The sequence below is a fragment of the Protopterus annectens genome, chromosome 6.part0, assembly GCF_019279795.1.
Source record: "Protopterus annectens isolate FY-2018-M chromosome 6.part0, PAN1.0, whole genome shotgun sequence".
NCBI classification, from domain to species: Eukaryota; Metazoa; Chordata; order Ceratodontiformes; family Protopteridae; genus Protopterus; species Protopterus annectens.
In genome coordinates this window covers 401,399,664-401,418,608 of record NC_056737.1, presented here as the reverse complement: position 1 = coordinate 401,418,608, position 18,945 = coordinate 401,399,664, and the positions used below count along the sequence as shown (strand labels likewise).

At 38.2% G+C, this 18,945-nt stretch overlaps 1 protein-coding gene across 2 annotated transcripts in view; it reads right to left on the bottom strand.

Annotated features, from left to right (window-relative positions):
• LOC122804338 (spectrin beta chain, erythrocytic-like) overlaps positions 1-18,945 on the bottom strand; it is a 2,132,081-nt gene that overhangs the window by 993,261 nt on the left and 1,119,875 nt on the right. For both annotated transcript variants that reach the window (XM_044074141.1, XM_044074142.1), the window contains one exon: positions 13,160-14,030. In XM_044074141.1, the coding sequence (XP_043930076.1) occupies positions 13,160-14,030 (871 nt within the window). The remainder of the gene's footprint in view (positions 1-13,159; positions 14,031-18,945) is intronic.

The window sequence follows — 18,945 nt, the reverse complement described above, 5'->3', positions numbered from 1 at the left end:
GCCAGATCAACAAATGTAAAATAAAATAAAAAAAAAACAATATATACATACATATATATATATATATATATATATATATATACGTATACTAGCAAACAGAAATGTGCATGCATCTGACTATATTTTCCTACATATATTCTAGCAAACAGAAGTGTACATGCACTGTGATTTTTACTACACATATATTCTAATAAACAGAAATATACATATGTCGAAATGTGTATATCTAACAGTTACACTTGCTTACATTCCATGATCAAGCCTACAGTATAATTAGTGCTTGTCATATTTTAAAATATGAGGGAAAAAATTATATTATTGTACATTTTAAGAGGGACAGTTGGGAGTTATAGACACTCTTGATCTACAGTTTGCAAATTAATGAATAAATCATTATGTTTGGGGGGACTTTAGAAGCTACTCTGCCTGTTATTATAATATATGCAATGTTAGTCTTGAAATGTAATTCAAGAATGGTCCAGTACTCTATAACACTTTTTGTTATATTTTACACCGACATATCATCTTCATACAAGAAGGTGCAAAAAGAGCTGTTTGACTAAAATGCTTAAAGTGCATTCAGTGACTTTGAACCATCATGCTGGGACTTGTACGTGTGGAATGGGTTGCTGCTTGTTTGGAATCACAAAACACCATTTGGCCTGTGCACACATAAGACATAAAGTGATAAAAGATGCTAATATAGCGCCCCTTCCTGGTATTTGCATACCTGCTCTCTTTACTTTCCCCTTTGTCCATGAAACGTATCTGAATACTGACATTTGTTGTATATTGCACGAGTCAAAAGACATGTGTGTGTGTGTGTGTGTGTGTGTGTGTGTGTGTGTGTGTGTGTATGTGTGCGCACGTGTGTGTGTGTGTGTGTGTGTGTGTGTGTGTGTGTGTGTGTGTGTGTGTGTGTGTGTGTGTGTGTGTGTGTGTGTGTGTGTGTGTGTGGTTTAAAAGACTTTGTTCCCTTTATTTAACTGCTTTGTCTTAGTCTGTTTTTCCGTTTTATTACAGGACCAGGACATTGTCATATCTTCTCTACTTGCTTGATGACTGTAAGTGATTTATAGACGTACTTAGCCCATACGGTCTTTGGTTTACTCATCGCTAGATGCTAGTACCATTAATTATGGTTTCACATTCAAAATTTAGGGAACACTTTAGTAATAGTAACAAATCCGAATCATCGGATTAGGATAATTCTGATTATCATAAAATGGACACTCCTAAGAGAAAGAAGAGAAGGATGTGTGATTTCAAGCAAGAGTGCATCATGGAGGACTTTTCATGATTATCAAAAATTGATGATCACACGGCAAACTGCACAGACTGTCAACAGTTCTTTCCTGTCAAATATGGGATTCGCTATATAATCACGAAGTACTGAAATGTCGAATTTCAGTATTTCGAGACTGAATAGTCGAAAACCCACATACACGAAAACCCACAATCACGAATACCACAACCGCGACCATTCACACACACACACACACACACACACACAAACCAGGACAATCACACACACACATACACCTACCTAACTAAACAAATACAACAACACACAGAAACACACCTAACCTGCCTATAAGCAGGGGGACAAGCCCCCCTGCACCCCCCAAGTGGGGGACTGCACTCAACCCCCCACTTATATATTCTAACTCCGTGGTCGCACTAAACACACAAACACACAAAAAACACCACCGCACACACTCACACACTCTAAAATCCCTACCCAATATCCTCAAACACACAACACTTACCGAAACCCCGGATAAATCCACAAACCGCACCACACGTAACGTACGTGACACCACGATAGCGGTGGATTCGACATTTGCAGATTCGACACTTCCGCATTCGGCATAGTGTAGTTTCGAGGAACTGCACTTTCCACTATTCGGTCTTGACGTACTGAAATTCGAGATTTCAGTACGTCGAGATTGTCTAGTGTATCCCAAATATGAGGGGAAGAAGCCCATTACAACACAGCTGAGTCATCCAAGCACAAGAATGTGGTAATAACACAAAAGCAGTCTTATGCGATTTATGCGTTTTTTTTGTTTGAAAAAATATGCTAGAAGAAGACAGTGTTACTGCAGCAGAACTAACCACTGAGTATCATGGCATTCTGCATCACCACAGCTAGTTAGGACTGTGGCAACAAGCTTTCTAGAAAAATTATTCCCTGATTCAACCATAGCTTCTAAAATTTCATGTGGCTGTACAAAACAAATTACACTGAAAACATACTGGAAACGAAAGCAAAGGAATTATGAGTCAAACTTCATCAATCTGCTTATTTTGGAACTGGATCAGATGCTTTGAACAAAGGCAATAAGAAGTCATTTCCATTGACCATTCACTACCTCTCAAGAACTGAAGGTGTGAAGAATGGACTAATGGATTTTTATCAAGATAATGATGAAACCAGTACAGGAACTGCAGATAGAATTCAAGACATCATTGCAGCTAACAGCCTGTGTTTAGATTCAGTCACCTCATACAGTGTAGAGAATGCATCTGTAAACTTCAGAAAACAAGCCTATTTCAGAAGTTGCATGTTGCAAACAAAAATCTGATACAAATCAATTGCAGATGTCATATCCACAACCATGTGAAGTTTGGATTAAAGGCATTCAGTTTTGATGTCAAAAAGTACAGTTTTGTACCTACCATAAATGTAGATGTTCGAAGATCCACATTGCTGCAGTCCTTACATATGGGGTAGTCCGCTGTCCTCGGTCGGCCCGAATACCAAAGTATTAGGCTGAAAACTGACATCAGGACGTCAGGGTACAAAAGCGCATGACCGACGTCATTTCCTCAGTCTTTTCTTGCCCCAGATGTCAGAAGGCCCTAACCAGAAAGGCCAAAGCCAAAAACCAGCAAAAACTAGACAACCACCCGTGCACTAACTATATTTACAATATGTACAACACAAACCACACCACCACCTTCAACAACAGAGGGAGGAGGGACTGCAGCAATGTGGATCTTGAACATCTACATTTATGGTAGGTACAAAACTGTACTATGTTCTTCATCTCACATTGCTGCAGTCCTTACATATGGGTAGAATCCCAAAGCAGGAGGATGGCAAAACTACAAAGCATTAGGAGCTGCCAAAATGCCCTGTAAAATAGCAGTGGCAAATCCAGCCCTAGATTTAGAGTAAAGTGGAAGGTGGTAATGCTTAGAGAAAGTATGCACTGAACTCCAAGTAGCTGCTTCCAAAATATCTTTAGTAGCCACCCCTTAAAAAGCTGTAGAAGTGGCAGTAGCCCTAGTGGAATGAGGCCTAATCCCAGCTGGAATCTCCTTACCATGATGGGAATAACAGAAAGCAATACAAAACCAATCCACTTAGAAATAGTCTGTTTTGAAACAGGTTTGCCCTGAGAACCCAAAGCAAAAGAAACAAACAACTGCTGAGACTGCCTGAACCCTTTAGTTCTGCTCAAATAATATCGTAACTGTCTGTGTATATCCAAAGTGTGCAAAATCTTTCCCCTTTATTTTGGGGTTTGCATAAAAGTAGGCAAATGAATAGTTTGGTTTAAAGCCACACTAGAAACCACTTTAGGCATAAAAGAAGGGTTAGTAAGACACCCTATCCTTGTGGAAAATTAAGGCTCAACTGCCATAAGGGCCTGTAATTCAGAAACCCTTCTCAGAGGTAATGGCCAACAAAAAAGCAGTCTTCCATGATAAATATTTCAACTCTGCAGATGCTGCAGGCTCAAAAGGTTGTAGAGTAAGTTTCTCCAACACAAAATTGAGATCCCAAGCAGGAGTAGGAGCTCGGGTCTTATATTCTTTGCCCCTCTAAGGAATTGCTTAAACAAAGGCTGAGAAAATAATGGTGGGTCACAGTAATAGTGAGCAGAAATTGCTGCAGCATGAACCTTTATAGATGAGAAGGACAAACCTTTGTCCAATAACTCAGTAAGGTATTGAAGCGCAACACTTAAATTGGGTTTAGAAACATCAAAGTCCTTTGCTGTACTCCAAAATAAAAATCTCCTCCATTTATCTGCGTAAACTTTCCTTGTACTAGGCCTTCTGGCCTCCAAAATAACATTCAAAACTTGTTGTGGAAGTTGAGACCCTCCAGGGTTTAAAACAGAATATGCCAGGCTGTCAGATGTAGAGAATGAAGTTTGACATTGAGTAAATGACTGTTCTCCTGAGACAGCAGGTGAGGAATCGAAGGCAAAGGCCATGGAGGCTCCCATACCAGACTTCTCAGTAATGGGTACCAGTGCTGTCGAGGCCAATCTGGAGCTATTAAAATCATGTTTGGCTTGTCCTGTCTGACCTTCAGAAGTACCTTTGGGAGGAGAGGCAGAGGTGGAAAGGCATGATTGCTCCAATTGAATAGAGCATCCACTTTCAAGCTGTGGGATGAAACCTTTTGTGCAAAACTTTGGCAGCTGGTAATTTAGTGGAGAAGCGAACAGATCTATGTCTGGAGTTCCCCATAACACTGTCAATCTCTGAAATACAAGAGGATCCAATTTCCACTCGTGGGGATCCATAATTTGTCTGCTCAACACATCTGCTAAGGAGTTCTGTGCTCCTGGCAGAAACCTTGCCTGAAGATTTAGCTGTAAACTGAGAGCAGTCTCCCACAAAATCATTGCTTGCCTGCATAGAGGATAAGAATGCGTTCCCCTTGCTTGTTGATGTACCACATGACAGTTGTGTTGTCTGTTTGAATCAACACCTGCCCTGGAAGAAGTAAATCCTTGAAAGCTATCAATGCAAATTGGACTGCTAACATCTCCTTCAAGTTGATATGTAGATGTTGAAGTCTGGCAGGCCACGTGTCTTGTACCCATTTTCTATTTAGATGAGCTCCCCAAGCTTTGTCTGAGGCATCTGTCATTAAAATCTGACTCGCCGGAGGTCCTTGTTTAGGTGACATTCCTGAGCCCACCACAAAACTCCTTTTGGATGCAAGGTATTATCTGAATGACAGTGTCCAAATCTTGGCAGTGCTGTGTCCATACATTCTTGAGATACCATTGTAGCTTCCTCATATGCAGTTTGGCATTGGGAAGTACCAGAATACAAGATGCCATGAACCCCAAGGCTTGAAGGACTGTCCTTGCAGTCAGCCTGGACTGACGAGACAATTGGTGGAAGTAAGAGAAAGATTCTTTTGTTTGTCCGGGGTCAAAAGGCCATCTGGGATGCTGTATTCAGTCTCACACCCAAGCACATGTCCTGAGAGGGTACTAGACTGGACTTTATTTCGTTCACAGAATACCCCAGGCATCTTAACACTGCCATCACATACTGTAGATGATGAAGAAGTTCGTCCTTTTCTTGGGCCAGAATCAGGCAATCGTCCAAATAAGGATAGATTTGTATTCCTCTTAGCCTGAAGAAAGCTACCACTGGAGCGGAACCTCGTGAACACTCTGGGCGCAAGATAAGCCAAAGGGCAATGCAGAGAACTGATAATGTGAAGTCCCAGCCCGAAAACGCAGATACTTCCTGCAACTGGGCCTGATAGGAACATGAAGGTAAGCCTCCTTGAGATCCAGAGTCACCATCCAGTGATCTTTGCCCAGCAGAGGTAAAAGCTGTTGTAACGTCAACATTTTGAACTTGGGAATGTCCAGATATGTGCTGAGGATAGATAAATCCAAAATTGGTCTCCACGTGTTTCCTTTCTTTGGTACTAGAAACAAGCGAGAATAAAATCCTAAGCCCACTTCTGGCAGAGGGACCGGTTGTATGGCCCCTATTTGAAGTAGTAGAGAAATTTGTTTGTGAGCCTCTAGCCTTTGCTGAGGAGGAACGTCCGGCATGCCTTTGAAAGGAGGCAAGGTATGGAAATAAAACTTGTAACCCTGGTGTATGATATCCAATACCCATTTGTCCTGGGTAATCAACATCCAATTTTCCTTGAAGAGGGCTAACCTTCCTCCCAAAGGTGCTGCCAGGCAAGAAGGATCTGGCAGCTGAAAAAGTAGGTCATTGGGCCTGTTTACGAAAGGACTGGCCCCTGCCCTCACCGAAGATTGTGCAGGTGAACTCCTGTTCTAGGCCTGAAAGAACTCTGAGCTCTGCCCCTACCACGTCTAGATCTACCCCTAGACTGAGAATCATAAGAAGGATACATCCACCCCTTAGCAGGCCAATTCCTACTAAACTGAGGCTGAACTTGCAAAAAATCTTTAACAGCCTGCATAGACTTAGCCTTGTCTTCCATTTTCTTCAAGACTGACTCCACAGGTGAACCAAACAACACATCAGACTGCAAAGGAGCATCCAAAATCCTAGTCTTAACATGGTCAGATAAATTCTGATCCTTCAGCCAGGCCTGCGAAGAACTGAGCCAGTGGCAGCCACACAGCATCAAAACCACACTGTAATGAATGCTTACCCACCTGTTCACAGACATGCACCAAATCTTGTAACTCTTTACACTCAATGCCTTCCACCAGAGCATCCACCTTAGACTTCAATTGAGAGAGAAGAAAGTTTTGATATTTTAACATATGAAACTGGCAATTCAAAGCCCTCATAGCTAAGGTAGAAGATGTATAAACCTTTTTTCCCCATCTATCCAAAGCTCTGGCTTCTTTATCTAGAGGAACCGGATTTTTTACAACAGAGGCCTTGACACCCTTAGGTCCCTGACTAATAGTTTCTGGGTCTGCCCTAGGACTCTTATAAAGATATTTATGAGCCTCAGGCACCCTGTAATACCTATCCGGTTTAGCAGGAGGCAGAGAATCAGGATTAAGTGAAGCCTCTGCAAACACATCTTCCACAACATCCAGAACAGGGGGTATAGCCAAGGGCCTATGCTGGGGTAACAGCAAAAATTCCCTAAGCCTCTTCCGAGAATCAGAGAAGTCTTGTCCTTCCCACTTAAAATGTTCCCTCATAGAATGTAGCGTCTCTGAAAAAGAAAAATCCTCTGGAGGAGAAGCAGAAGGAGTAGAATCATCTGCATCAGAATCAGAATAAGGAGAGTACTCCTGCAAGTCTTCAGCTGAAGACTCTGAAACATCCGAAGCCTGCTCAAAACTTCCCAACTCTGGTTCCACCCTAGGCCTCTTATCAGGAGGGGGCAAAGAACCTCTAATCAGAGTAATCAAATGTTCTGCCATTTTAAGCATGTGCTTCTTAGGCACAGACCTTGCTGAACTAGGAGTGACACCAACGAAGCTACCAAACTGGCCTGCCTCTGGGAGAAGCCTTGGAAACAGAAGGAGAAGGCCTAACCACCCTAGGAAGGGAGGGAGTACAGTAACTTGAGAAGCCCCTTCAGCCTGACCTGCCTCCTGAGAGACCACCTCCTGCAAAATCAAAGTCTCCCCTGAGACTCCAGAGAAGTCTCCGGAACCACCGGTTCCACTAAACTCTAAAGAACCGGCGTCCGAACGGCGATTCATCTTGCCTGGGTTTAACTGCTTTGTCTTTCGGAGAATCCGACGGCATATTATAATTGCACCGCTTCCCAAAGACCAGCCTAGCACAATCTAGCCAATAGTGCGTTTATTGAACCTAAAGCGACACCCAACACAGGCCCTAAACAAGGAATACACAAAGAATGATAATCCCTATGCGGTATCTGTTTCCCACAAGAAATACAGTTATTCACTTTTCTGACATCTGGTAAAACACTGAGGCAAGAAAAACCAAAATATTGGTCTGTCTGCATCAGACCATGCGGTCATGCGCTTTTGTACCCTGACGTCCTGATGTCAGCTTTGGTATTCGAGGACATGTAAGGACTGCAGCAATATGAGATGAAGAACATCATTTGTTATCCAGACTTACAATTCATTCTCAACGTCGGCCCAAAAATATGATGGACTTAAGGAATTCTTTGATTTTTTTTGCAAATGGAATACTGCAAACTGATACACCATGTGCCCACGCATTGGTTAAGCCTGCTGCCTGCTATTGATAAGAGTAGTATTGTTATGATGGCCAGCACTAAAGTCTTACTTTACATCTTGAGGTCAAGATGAAGTTGCAGCATTGCTATGGGATGGATTTTCTTGCGACAGTGATATTTTACCTCTGTGCTTGCTATAACTGATTCATAATGTTATGACTGTTTTTGATGATGCCGTCTGATGCCTGGAGTTGAACGCAACTATAGCTGCTGAACTGCACACCAGTATGGAAAGTGTGAAGTGCAACCTGCAACAATGTCAAAGTGACAAATTCTATGGTTCTTTGGCCTATCAACTACTACATTCTGATGCCGCGACTGCAGAAATGAAATGAAAATTTGAACAGGAAGCAACTCATTTTTTTTTCATTGCTGTTTATCATATTTGCTGAAATAGTGCAACTATAAGGATTCCGTTTTACCTTTCTCACATTAGATGATGACATCCAGTGGCAGGATATGTTAACAATACTTGAACATGTTAAAGGCTGTTGATACTGACAAGTTGTATGAAGAATTTTGCATTCTTTGAAAAGTTACAATTGACATTGTGCAATCAATGACACAGGTCAGTGGTTGGTTGGTAAAGTTTTTTAGTGTATTGTCACCAAATGACATTCAACTACTTCACGTTGTTTCATACGTTCTGTCAATCCCGGTCTCAAATGCTTTCTGTGAGGGAGTTTTCAACATAATGAATGAACTTTGATCCTACAGTAGAAACAGACTAAACACAGACCAACCAATTCTCTAGGGGTATCAGTGAACAAAACTAGTAAAATTGATGTTTGTATCTGCTTCCTTTTTGCTGAATCTGATTTCTAATTAGCTTGCTTTCCTTTATATTCTTTTTGTTGATGAGAAACTGCCAAAAGGAAGTTCCTTTTCTATAATTTGTTTTTATTAGCACAACTTCATTGAAACTGCCTTGTAGGTAGCATATATTTTAAATAAAGACATTATTTTACCTTTCTTTCAAAGTCTAAAATACCATCATCAGTTGACTGAGCAAACAAGATATCTTGTATCACTGGATAATTCAGCAGTCTGGATCTGACATCCACAATGCAAAAATCTGCACTGAACTACACATGTTTCCTCAGAACTACCTGTGTACAGATACGACTGAAGTACCTATACCATCATAAATGCGTCAGTGTATAAATCTACAGTCTTATCCACTTAATTGCTATTCTTTCTAATCTACTGGCAATATTTTGCTTGTAATAGATTGTTACCTTTCATGGATTTGCTTTGAAATGGACCTTTAGTATAAAATCTTACGGAGTAAAAATATAGATCCCTTACACCTAAGGTACTAAATGTGAATTTGTCATATAGCAGCATGTATTTTTACCATATGGTAAAGAGTCTAAGAGGGACACCCTTACTACTCTGATTAGATACGGACAAGGGGTATCAGATTTATGTGTGTTGCACAAACTATATAAAGAACACATACACTCTGTCAGCTTAGTTTGGAGTGGAGCATCATGATGTAGACAGTGAGTTTGTTTTTCAAAGATCCTAGAAAGTATCAAAGTGGGATTTCTGTCCTATGATTTTCATAATTTTGAAATGTTTGACTTGAGTCTTCTGAAGGATGTGCAATAGCAAGCCATACCTTACTTTATCCTCTGACTGGTAACTTCAATTTTCCTGCTAATATATACACACACCTCATAACATACAGCTAAAATAAACTGCAAAATATTATAGTAACTAAGTAAAATAATATGCAGACAATGTAAACAGCCACAGCTTTCAGAGCTATGACATTATGAGCAACTCCTTCGTGCATATGATAGACTACAAGGCTGATTGCAGGACATTCACTTTTTCCCAGGGGTGTATGACCTCCAAGTTAATAAGTAAGGGGTTATGTGGAATGTGAGGGGGTGTAGTAAAAACTGCTTCCCCTGGTACTCATTAATATCAGATAGGCTTACCTGTGAATATGGAGGAGTCTTATTTTCAATCACCTCACCTAAACATGCATAAAATGGGATGTGACAAGCTCAGGTAAAATACTGTCCTTCGTTTTTCTGTATAGTTTAGATGGAAATGAGGAATTCCAATAGAGATGAAATGAACAATTCTAAAATTTCCATCAAATAAATATCTTCTAGAAAACAATTGAATGACTGCAAGGGCAAATTCTTGTTAGCAAGGTCTTGAGAAGGAGAATCTGCCAGGGTTAGGTAAACGTTTAACACACTGAATGAGTCAGGGGAATGACTTTTTTCTTTCTCTTTTCTTTTTACCTTTTTGAATATTTATGGGTATCTGCAAAAGTCTGTATTGCTGTGTCCTATCTAGACTGAGATCAGTCCAATGAAGGTATGAAGGTGGGTTCTTGCAGTTCCCTCTCAGTTTCCTGCAATACATTAAACATTCCCATGCAAAGCCTTTACAGCTGAAGGAAAGTTGCATTATAACAGCAGCCAAATTAGATGAAGTAACAGAAGGTCTGGCATGGTTTATTACTGGTTGAAGTGATATATTCAACTACCATTAAAATGCTTGAACCTGACATCATCACACCATTTACCAATGTAGGTATATGCAAAGGTGCTGCTACACGCTTATCTTTTGTAACACCAAGGTGTTGCAAAAGATAAGAGGAGGGTTTTAGTACTTTACTTTCTATAACAACTTCACGTCCTTGTTGTTTGGGAGTCTTTTGAATGGCAGTACCCTTCACAGTAACACTACTGCAGCCGGAAGATTTACTTTTTCTTTCTTGACGATTCTCTTTTTGTAACCTTATCTCTTTCTCTTGTTTCCATTAGGATCCCTGCTATTCATTTTTCAAACAGGAAATAAAAATAATGAGAAAACACAGTTACTGTGGAAATAAAAAAAGTGATCAGCTAACACTAATCATACTTCATTTTTTTTTTACTTTTGACTGAACGTCTTTAAAGAAATAAAGAACGACCAAAAGTTCAAGCCACTGCTGGCACGTGAAATGAAGCACCGAGAGTGTTACGAAGGGCTGAAGGAATCTTTTAGCAATGTTACCATCATACAACTACCCTGCCCACTAACCACGGTTCCAGGGCGACACAGATGTGAGGAAACGTATGAGTTTCAAAGGTCAAAGCATGCTACTTGTGTTGTTGTCGTACAGCCCATTAAAATACCACTGGCTACAGCAGTAGCTGGGGACCCTTAGGAGCACATGTGTGTTTACATTTTTAAAAGGCACAATCAAGGAACTTGTGTGACCACGGAAGTCTTTACAGCGCCTCACTGGAATATGTACTCCAACAGTGAGTACCATCTTTCTATCTTCAAAAAAAAAAAAAAAAAACATAAGAAAAAAATATATGAAACTAGAGGACACAACATGAAAATGACAAGAGATACCCAAGGAAGCAGTATTTCAAAAAATGCATGGTGGTTAACTGCTACAGTATTTCTGAAGAGGACAGAGTCAAATATACAGAAGTAATTAAGAATGAATTAGGCAAGCGTAAGGCAATGAGAGCTGGGAAAAAAATGGCTGTTTGTTAAATAGATCTGCAGCATTTCCAATAGCTAGAGCAATGTATAGGTCGAGGAGATGGGTCAAGCAGTATCTAAATGCTAATACAACCTGCTATCAGCTCTACCATTTAATATCACAAAATGATCCGAGACTGAGATACAGCTGAGTTTACAAACAACATCTTAATGATTACACTATTTACAAAACAACTATTAGTGAAAAATTGTACTTCGCCAAAGATGAGAGTTCAAAAAAATATCCAACAGCTATGTGGTATGTTTCACTTTACACATTCACAGGAATTTGGTAGGGCATTTTAGGTTCATAGGTTGGTACTAGGCTATCGGCCCTAGGGCCTATGCAAGCCTAGCCATAACAATTCCCTGGATATTTCTTCTTGATATTTACTTCTCCAGGCCCCTGTCTAGCAGGGCGACTGACATGATCCCCGGGGTGAATTTCCTATCTCCCATCCAGTCATCAAGGTTCCTTTTGAAGAGGGCCAATGAGGCGCTCTGCTTGATATGTATGGGCAGTCTATCCCAGAGTATGGGGAGTCTCTGGGTCACGAACCTATCCCTCCAGCATGTTTTGTTCATTGTGATGACAAGGTTTAGATCCCTGGAGTGTGTGGCTCTGAGGGATTGGGATTTCCTTAAGTGGAGCATGTCCAACAGCTCAGGGTTTGACATGGCCTTGTATGTTAAGCAGAGATCGCCTCTGAGTAGACGATATGCCACAGAGTATAGCTGGAGTTTTTTTAGACGGTCAGTATATGGCATCAGCTTTAGGCCTGTGATTCTTTTAATGAGGTATGTCTGTGGCCTTTCCAGCTGTTGCAGATGTCTTGTGAGGTACATACCAAACGGGACATTATACTCTATAATGGGTCTAATGAGGGATGAGTACAGTGGGACAATGACCTCCTTTTTTCTGGATGAAAAGCCCTTAGTGATGAGGTGTTCCACATAGAAGGATTTCCTGACTGTTGTGGCAATGTGGTTATCGAAAGTGAGACCACTGTCCACCTGTGTCCCTAAGTCTCTCATCACACTTTCGATGTTTAGTGTCCTGCCACCTATGTGGTAATTCATGGGTACATGTTTTTTTCCAAAGGGGATAACTATGCATTTCTTGGCATTAAGCTTGAGCCCATGGCTCTGGCACCAGGCATCTGTTTCTGTAAGGCCCTTTTGTAGAATATCCACATCATCTGCAAACTTTGTTAGCCAGAGTCCCTTAGTGTTGGCCTGTACTTCAGAGATGCCAAACAAGAGTGGTCCCAGGACTGAACCCTGAGGTACTCCACTTGTCACTTGTCTGGAGCTGGATTTGGAGTCGGCTACTTTTACTGTCTGGGTTCTGTCAGTAAGCCAGTTAGCAACCCATCGAGTGACGTAGGGATTTATGCCCATCTTAGTAAGTTTATCTATGATTCCAGAGTGGGAGATGGTGTCAAAGGCCTTGGCGAGGTCCAGATAGGCTGTGTGGACTGCCTTACCCTCGTCCACATCTCTGGAGACTGATTCAAAGAAGTCAATCAGATTCAGGAGACAAGACATTTTATATAAAACAAATATAATTTATAAATGGCTACAGCAGCAACTCTGCATTCCTGAGAAATAGTGCATTAATTTCTGGTAACTGGCAAGTGAACTGATCAAAATTCACCATCTCACACACTTTGTTGATTATCTGATGTAATTTTATACAAACAAACAGGCACTTTTTACCTCTGCTGAACAACTTCAAGATCTTCCAGCTTATGAGGAATCCCTACTCCTTCCAGCCACTTTTCCTTTTCATTCATCCAAAGCTCACAGGCATCTGTTTCACTGAAGACTGTATAAAGGAATAAAGCATCCTGAAGATTCTGCTTGCGTTGATCTGCCAGTGAAAAAACATCTACATATAGGTCTTTAAGCTCTCTTAGCCGGTCCTGGATGTCAGGTGATTCCCTTAACTCTCTAGAGAAACCCTGTGTTTGCTTGTCAAGACTCTCAATGGTGGCACCATAATTCATTATTTTATCTTGAAGGTCACCATGTTTCTTAATAAGAGTCTGAGTAGAGTATTCATCATGACCAACATCGACAGTGGACATAACCCGGTAGGCATCCTGCAACCATGCCTTGATATCATCTGCATCTGCCTGGAATTGAAATAAATTTTGAGCATCTTGAAGATTCATTTTGCGGAAGGCAGCCAAATCTTCCAACTGGGACCACAAGTCCACAATCTCCTTGATCTTAGCTTTTATTGTTGGTGTCCCAAAGTGCTGGTCTGCAATCATTTGTTCTCCTTCCTTGACAGTCTGTTCCAAGTGGCCTCGAAGACCTTGAAGTTCATCTTCAAATGCTTTATGTTTGCTCTGTAAAACCTGAATAGTACTAAGATCTTTCCCATAATCTGATGTAGAGAAAATTTGCTCTTTCTCTTTAATCCAACTCTCGGCTTCAGTCACTTCCCAGAGGAATCTCCAAAGACGTTTTGAGTCTTCAAGGCGAGCCTTGCGTTGAGCTGCAAGGGTACAAAGGTCTTCATAACATAGGTCTAGGTGATTAACCCGGTCCCAGATTACTTGAGGATCACATGGTTTGTAATCTGTAAATGAAAGACAGTGAATTAAAACTGCAGCCAAGAAATTTCATGCAGTATAGAATTTGTTTTGGTTACTTGTGATTATCTGACATTTGCTATACTTCTCTTCAGACTCCTCCACACAAAAAGTCCATTCTTTAATGGCTAGCAAACAAAAAAAAATCAACTATGGGAAGTCTGACATTCCTAGGTTAATAAGGCTAACATACTAATTTCTTCAAACAGGTGTAAATAGGAAGGAAGGGATTATAGTTCTTGATGGTAAACAGATCTGTAAAGAACAAAAAAAAAAAAAAAAAAAAAGAATCCAATAAGAATGAATGGAGAACCCAAATGCACACTCAGTGGCTTTTGCTACCTATTTTTTTAAAACACCTTTATTGAATTCCCACTTGCGACACAGGCAAAGATACATTTATACCAAATACCACAAGAAAAGATCAGAGCCAGTATAATAGACAAAACAAGAGTTTGATAAAACACTCAGTACATTTATATAAAAGTAATGATACCATATTAACAAGTTCACATTTACAAATATTATACATTACATACAGTGTTATATATTGTATAATTAAAGCAACATTACATAAATTGTTCAGTTCGTACTTCCTCTTAAACCTCATTCCTCCTCCCAAATATTTTTTCAGCAATGATTATTCCCACAATTTCCATTTGTTTTTTTGTATGTAATTTACTCCTACATTTTCTAAAGATCCCACTTCCTCTCATTTTATCTCTATTACAATATTCACTACATCATGTATAGCTGGCTTAAATTTTGATTTTCATTTTTTAGTAACTGGCTTTTTGGCAGCCACCAGAATTAAACTTAACAAGACCTTACAATGTCTAGGCAATTCAGATCCTGTAACCCAGCTCAAAACATATTTCTTAGTTACAATAGTTTGTTCACCCATTATTCCTGACAGAGTCCTCTCTAGGTAATTTTTACAGTCTGCCAACTCATTACACTCAGAGAACATTGTGAGTGGTGCATCAGGTAGCACACTCACCTTTGGTGCAGAAGATTCTATTTCCACACCATGTAGATACAATTGCTGAAACTGAAGTGCAGCATAAGGAGGTGCTGCACTTCTGACTGTCCTGTCCTTTGGATGAGGTGTTAAACTGTAGCCCCATCTGCTTGAGTTGGTGGTAGCTCGGGTGGATATAAAAGATCCCAAGGCACCTATTGAAAAGAGTAGGGGACCTTTATTTTAAGAACAGCATTTTAACATTATTTACAATATTTTCAGTATTAACAATGTCTGTAGAATTATCATCAAATTTATGTATCTTACATATCTACATATATTTGCATATTTCTTTTACATTTTAAGCATATGAATACACAATAATGTCTTATCTGACCCCCACTTTAGCTTCCACAACAAATAATTTATATTTTTTAACATTTCTGCCATGTCCAATTTAACATTATACATTATTTCTTTAATCCTTTAATTCCAAATGATCCAAATAACATTAGACGTTTGCTATTTATTTTGTCAATATATTCTTTGTTTTTATCTTTTCAAAAGCTATATTCAAATATATCCATGCTTATGTCATCTGCTTCCTTTATACACCATCTAAATAATTTGCTCCTAATTTTTTCCATAACTTTACAATTCTTTTACATTTCAAAATGAACATGTTCCACAGTTTATTCTTCCCCACAATTATTACATATTCTTACATTTTTTTTATAAGGCATATTAGCTTTCACTGGCAATTTCTCCACAAAAAAACTTGATATTCAGCATAATCTCTCATTTATACTTTTATGGCTTTAACTTTACTTTCTTCTAATTCTTTCCATAGATATACATAAAAGCATTTTCTCATTACACTTTATACCATATTTTCTGTCTTGTTCCAAATCTTCCATATTTATTTTCCACAGTATAACTATTTTGGTAAGCCCTTATCTCCTCTTTTCCACTCCTTTCTCTTTTGTACATTTTCACCATATCTCATTATTTACTGGATTTACATTTTAAGAGGCTAGTTATTAAATTCTTATTATCTCTTACCCACTTCAGAACTTTATAGAAATTTAAAGATGCTGCATATGCAATAGGGTTAATTAACCGCAAATCCAAGACAAAGTTCTTCTCTTTACAGGGTTCAATCTAGATACCTGTTTAAAAGACAATGTACTATTTACTACTTCTTTCTCATATATTTCTGGCATATTAAATACTCCTAGAATCACTGAATTTAATAAATTTACTTTTTTCTTAAATGACAATCTCAACGTCTTCCAAAAATCACACATATATTTGAGCATTCTTATAATATTGTCCATTGCAAATCTAAAATATTCTGCTTGCCAAATCTAATGCCTAATATATCTCTTTCTTGCATATTACATTTTATTTATCTTATGTTACCCTCATACTCAAAACCTTTACATTCTTCTTTGTTCAAACAGATACATATTATTTATAAACAATTGTTTACAAATGGTATTACCTCACCCATCCCAATTTTCTGTCTAGATAGTAATATGTCAATGGCATGAAAGGAATCCCAGTTCATTCTCTAGTTACATATCTTACATATTCTGATAACAGAATTTGTTACTGCATTCATTACTAAAGCAAAGATTATGCCACATAAAGGACACCCTTATCTAATTCCTTTCAGTGTTAATTTCTTCACTTAACCACCCATTAATCAATACTGTTTTTATTGTATTTGCAAGAAGTAACACACATATTATGTATTTTTCATACAGTATAAGAATATATCCAACAGAATTCCATGTATGGAATAAAAAGCTTTGCTTAAATCACCTACCATAATTAGCAGTTTATTATGCCTATTTAATATGTTGTCCACTAATTCTCTAACCACCATTAATAATTCTTGGCATCCCCTACATTTAACACTGTATAAAGTATCTTGTAAGATTTGTAAAAGTTTAACTTCCATCCTTTTTTGTATGATCTTTATGAAAATGTTATAATCTATATTATTCAGTAATATGGGCCTCAAATTCCAAATATCATTTCTATCACCCTTTTTCCATTTAAATGTAAATACCCCACTACATAGTTCCTTATAATTAAAACCCACATCCAGCCACTCATTTCGCATTTCTATGACGTAATCCTTTCTTTATTGTTGTGAAATTCTTATATCTATCTAGCTATCTTGTATTCTGTCCCATCTGGTCCTGCTGTTGTTTCTAGATTTACTTTCCCTAATATTCTGTCCAATTCTTCTGCTGTTATTCTATTTTCCAAATCCCTATTACATCGATCAAATAATGATTTCACTTTCCATGTAATTTTTTATTCAATCTTACCCTCCAAACATTTCTTGAACATAATCCACTATTTTCATTATATTTTTTTGATTTCTCCATATCAACATTTTTTTCTTTCAATTCCCTAATTACATTATCCTTTTTCATTATTATACTAAGATATGGTTCATAGGTTCATAGGTTAGTACTATGCTATCTGCCCTTGTGAGCCATTTTAAGCCTAGCCAATTATCATTTGTGAGACTCAAACCCTGCACCTTGTGTTTGTAAGGCAAACACCTTAACCATTAAGCCACCCTCCCAACCAAAATATACATCTTCAATCTGTTAAGCTTTCACCAGTGATGAGAATCAATCCCTGCACCTTGTGCTTGAAAGGCATATACCTTAACCACTGTGGACCAACCTCTTTTTCCCTGAAGAAAATATCAATTTTTAAATAAGCATTTGATTTTTTTCTTGATTTATCCTATACATTTTTCATTAATAAAATGCTTACAATTATTTTTTTCTAGATTGTCAAATGCTTCTTCACTTGTCATACTATACTTTTTATTTGCTTCTTTCATCTTATTCCTTTGACAATTTATAACATTTTTTATATGGATTCTTAAAAGAAACCCACCATTCTGACCAATCTTTGTAAAACTATCATACTGATATACCTATTCTTCCTCGTTTAATCCTTTTAATCCTTTACCTATTTTAACATCTTCTTTGTATTTAGCTCTATCCAAATGATCCAAAAAAAATTCTACTATCTCTTAATCTGTAATCCTTTGGATATCAAAAAATAATCTCTCTGTTCTAAAGAGTCCCCTACTATATGTCCAATCATTATTCCAAATGCTCACTTTACCACATCTCATAGGTTCCATAATATTCTCAATGTCACAACCTTTTTTCTTGTTTTTCCTTAAATCACAATTAAAGTTTGCTGTTATGATAATTTCCATGTTTACAGCCATATCATTTAGAATTTGATTAAACATTTCTCTTTCTTTCTTTTTAACATTAGCATATACTGTTATTAATCTGTACACCTTCTCTTTCCATCTTATATCTATAATGGTTACCATTCCCATTATTCCTAATGTTTTATCCAGAATTTCTTTGTTAGAATTCCTGTTCCTGAACAAGTGTCTTGACCTAAACTCCAAAGTATACCATTTCACCATACAATTTCTATTAATAGCCTATCTTCTTTTGTTAAAAATCTTATGTCTTCCAATACTATTATATCCATATCCACCATTTACACCATTCTATAATAGCCTAGCTACACTTTTTAAACTACTTGCATTTATAGCTAATATTCTAAAATTATCTCTTTTCCTTTTCCAAAGTATACTATATGGTGAATATAATTAAACCTTCACATTTTTCCTTTTTTTCTTTCATATTTAGTCCTATAAATTTTCTTTTTCTCTCTCATACTCTTTTGCTAATAGAATTATTTTTTCTTTTAAAAATTTCCCAACAAAGTTCTTCATCACTAATTTTGCACCCTTTTTCTATTAACTCCTTTTCCTCTAATTTTTGTATTTCAGTAATCCATTCTCTTATTACTACCTGTATTCATAACATTCACTTCTCCTTGGTTCTGTCCCTGCTCTTCTTAATTTATTTTTCAATTTC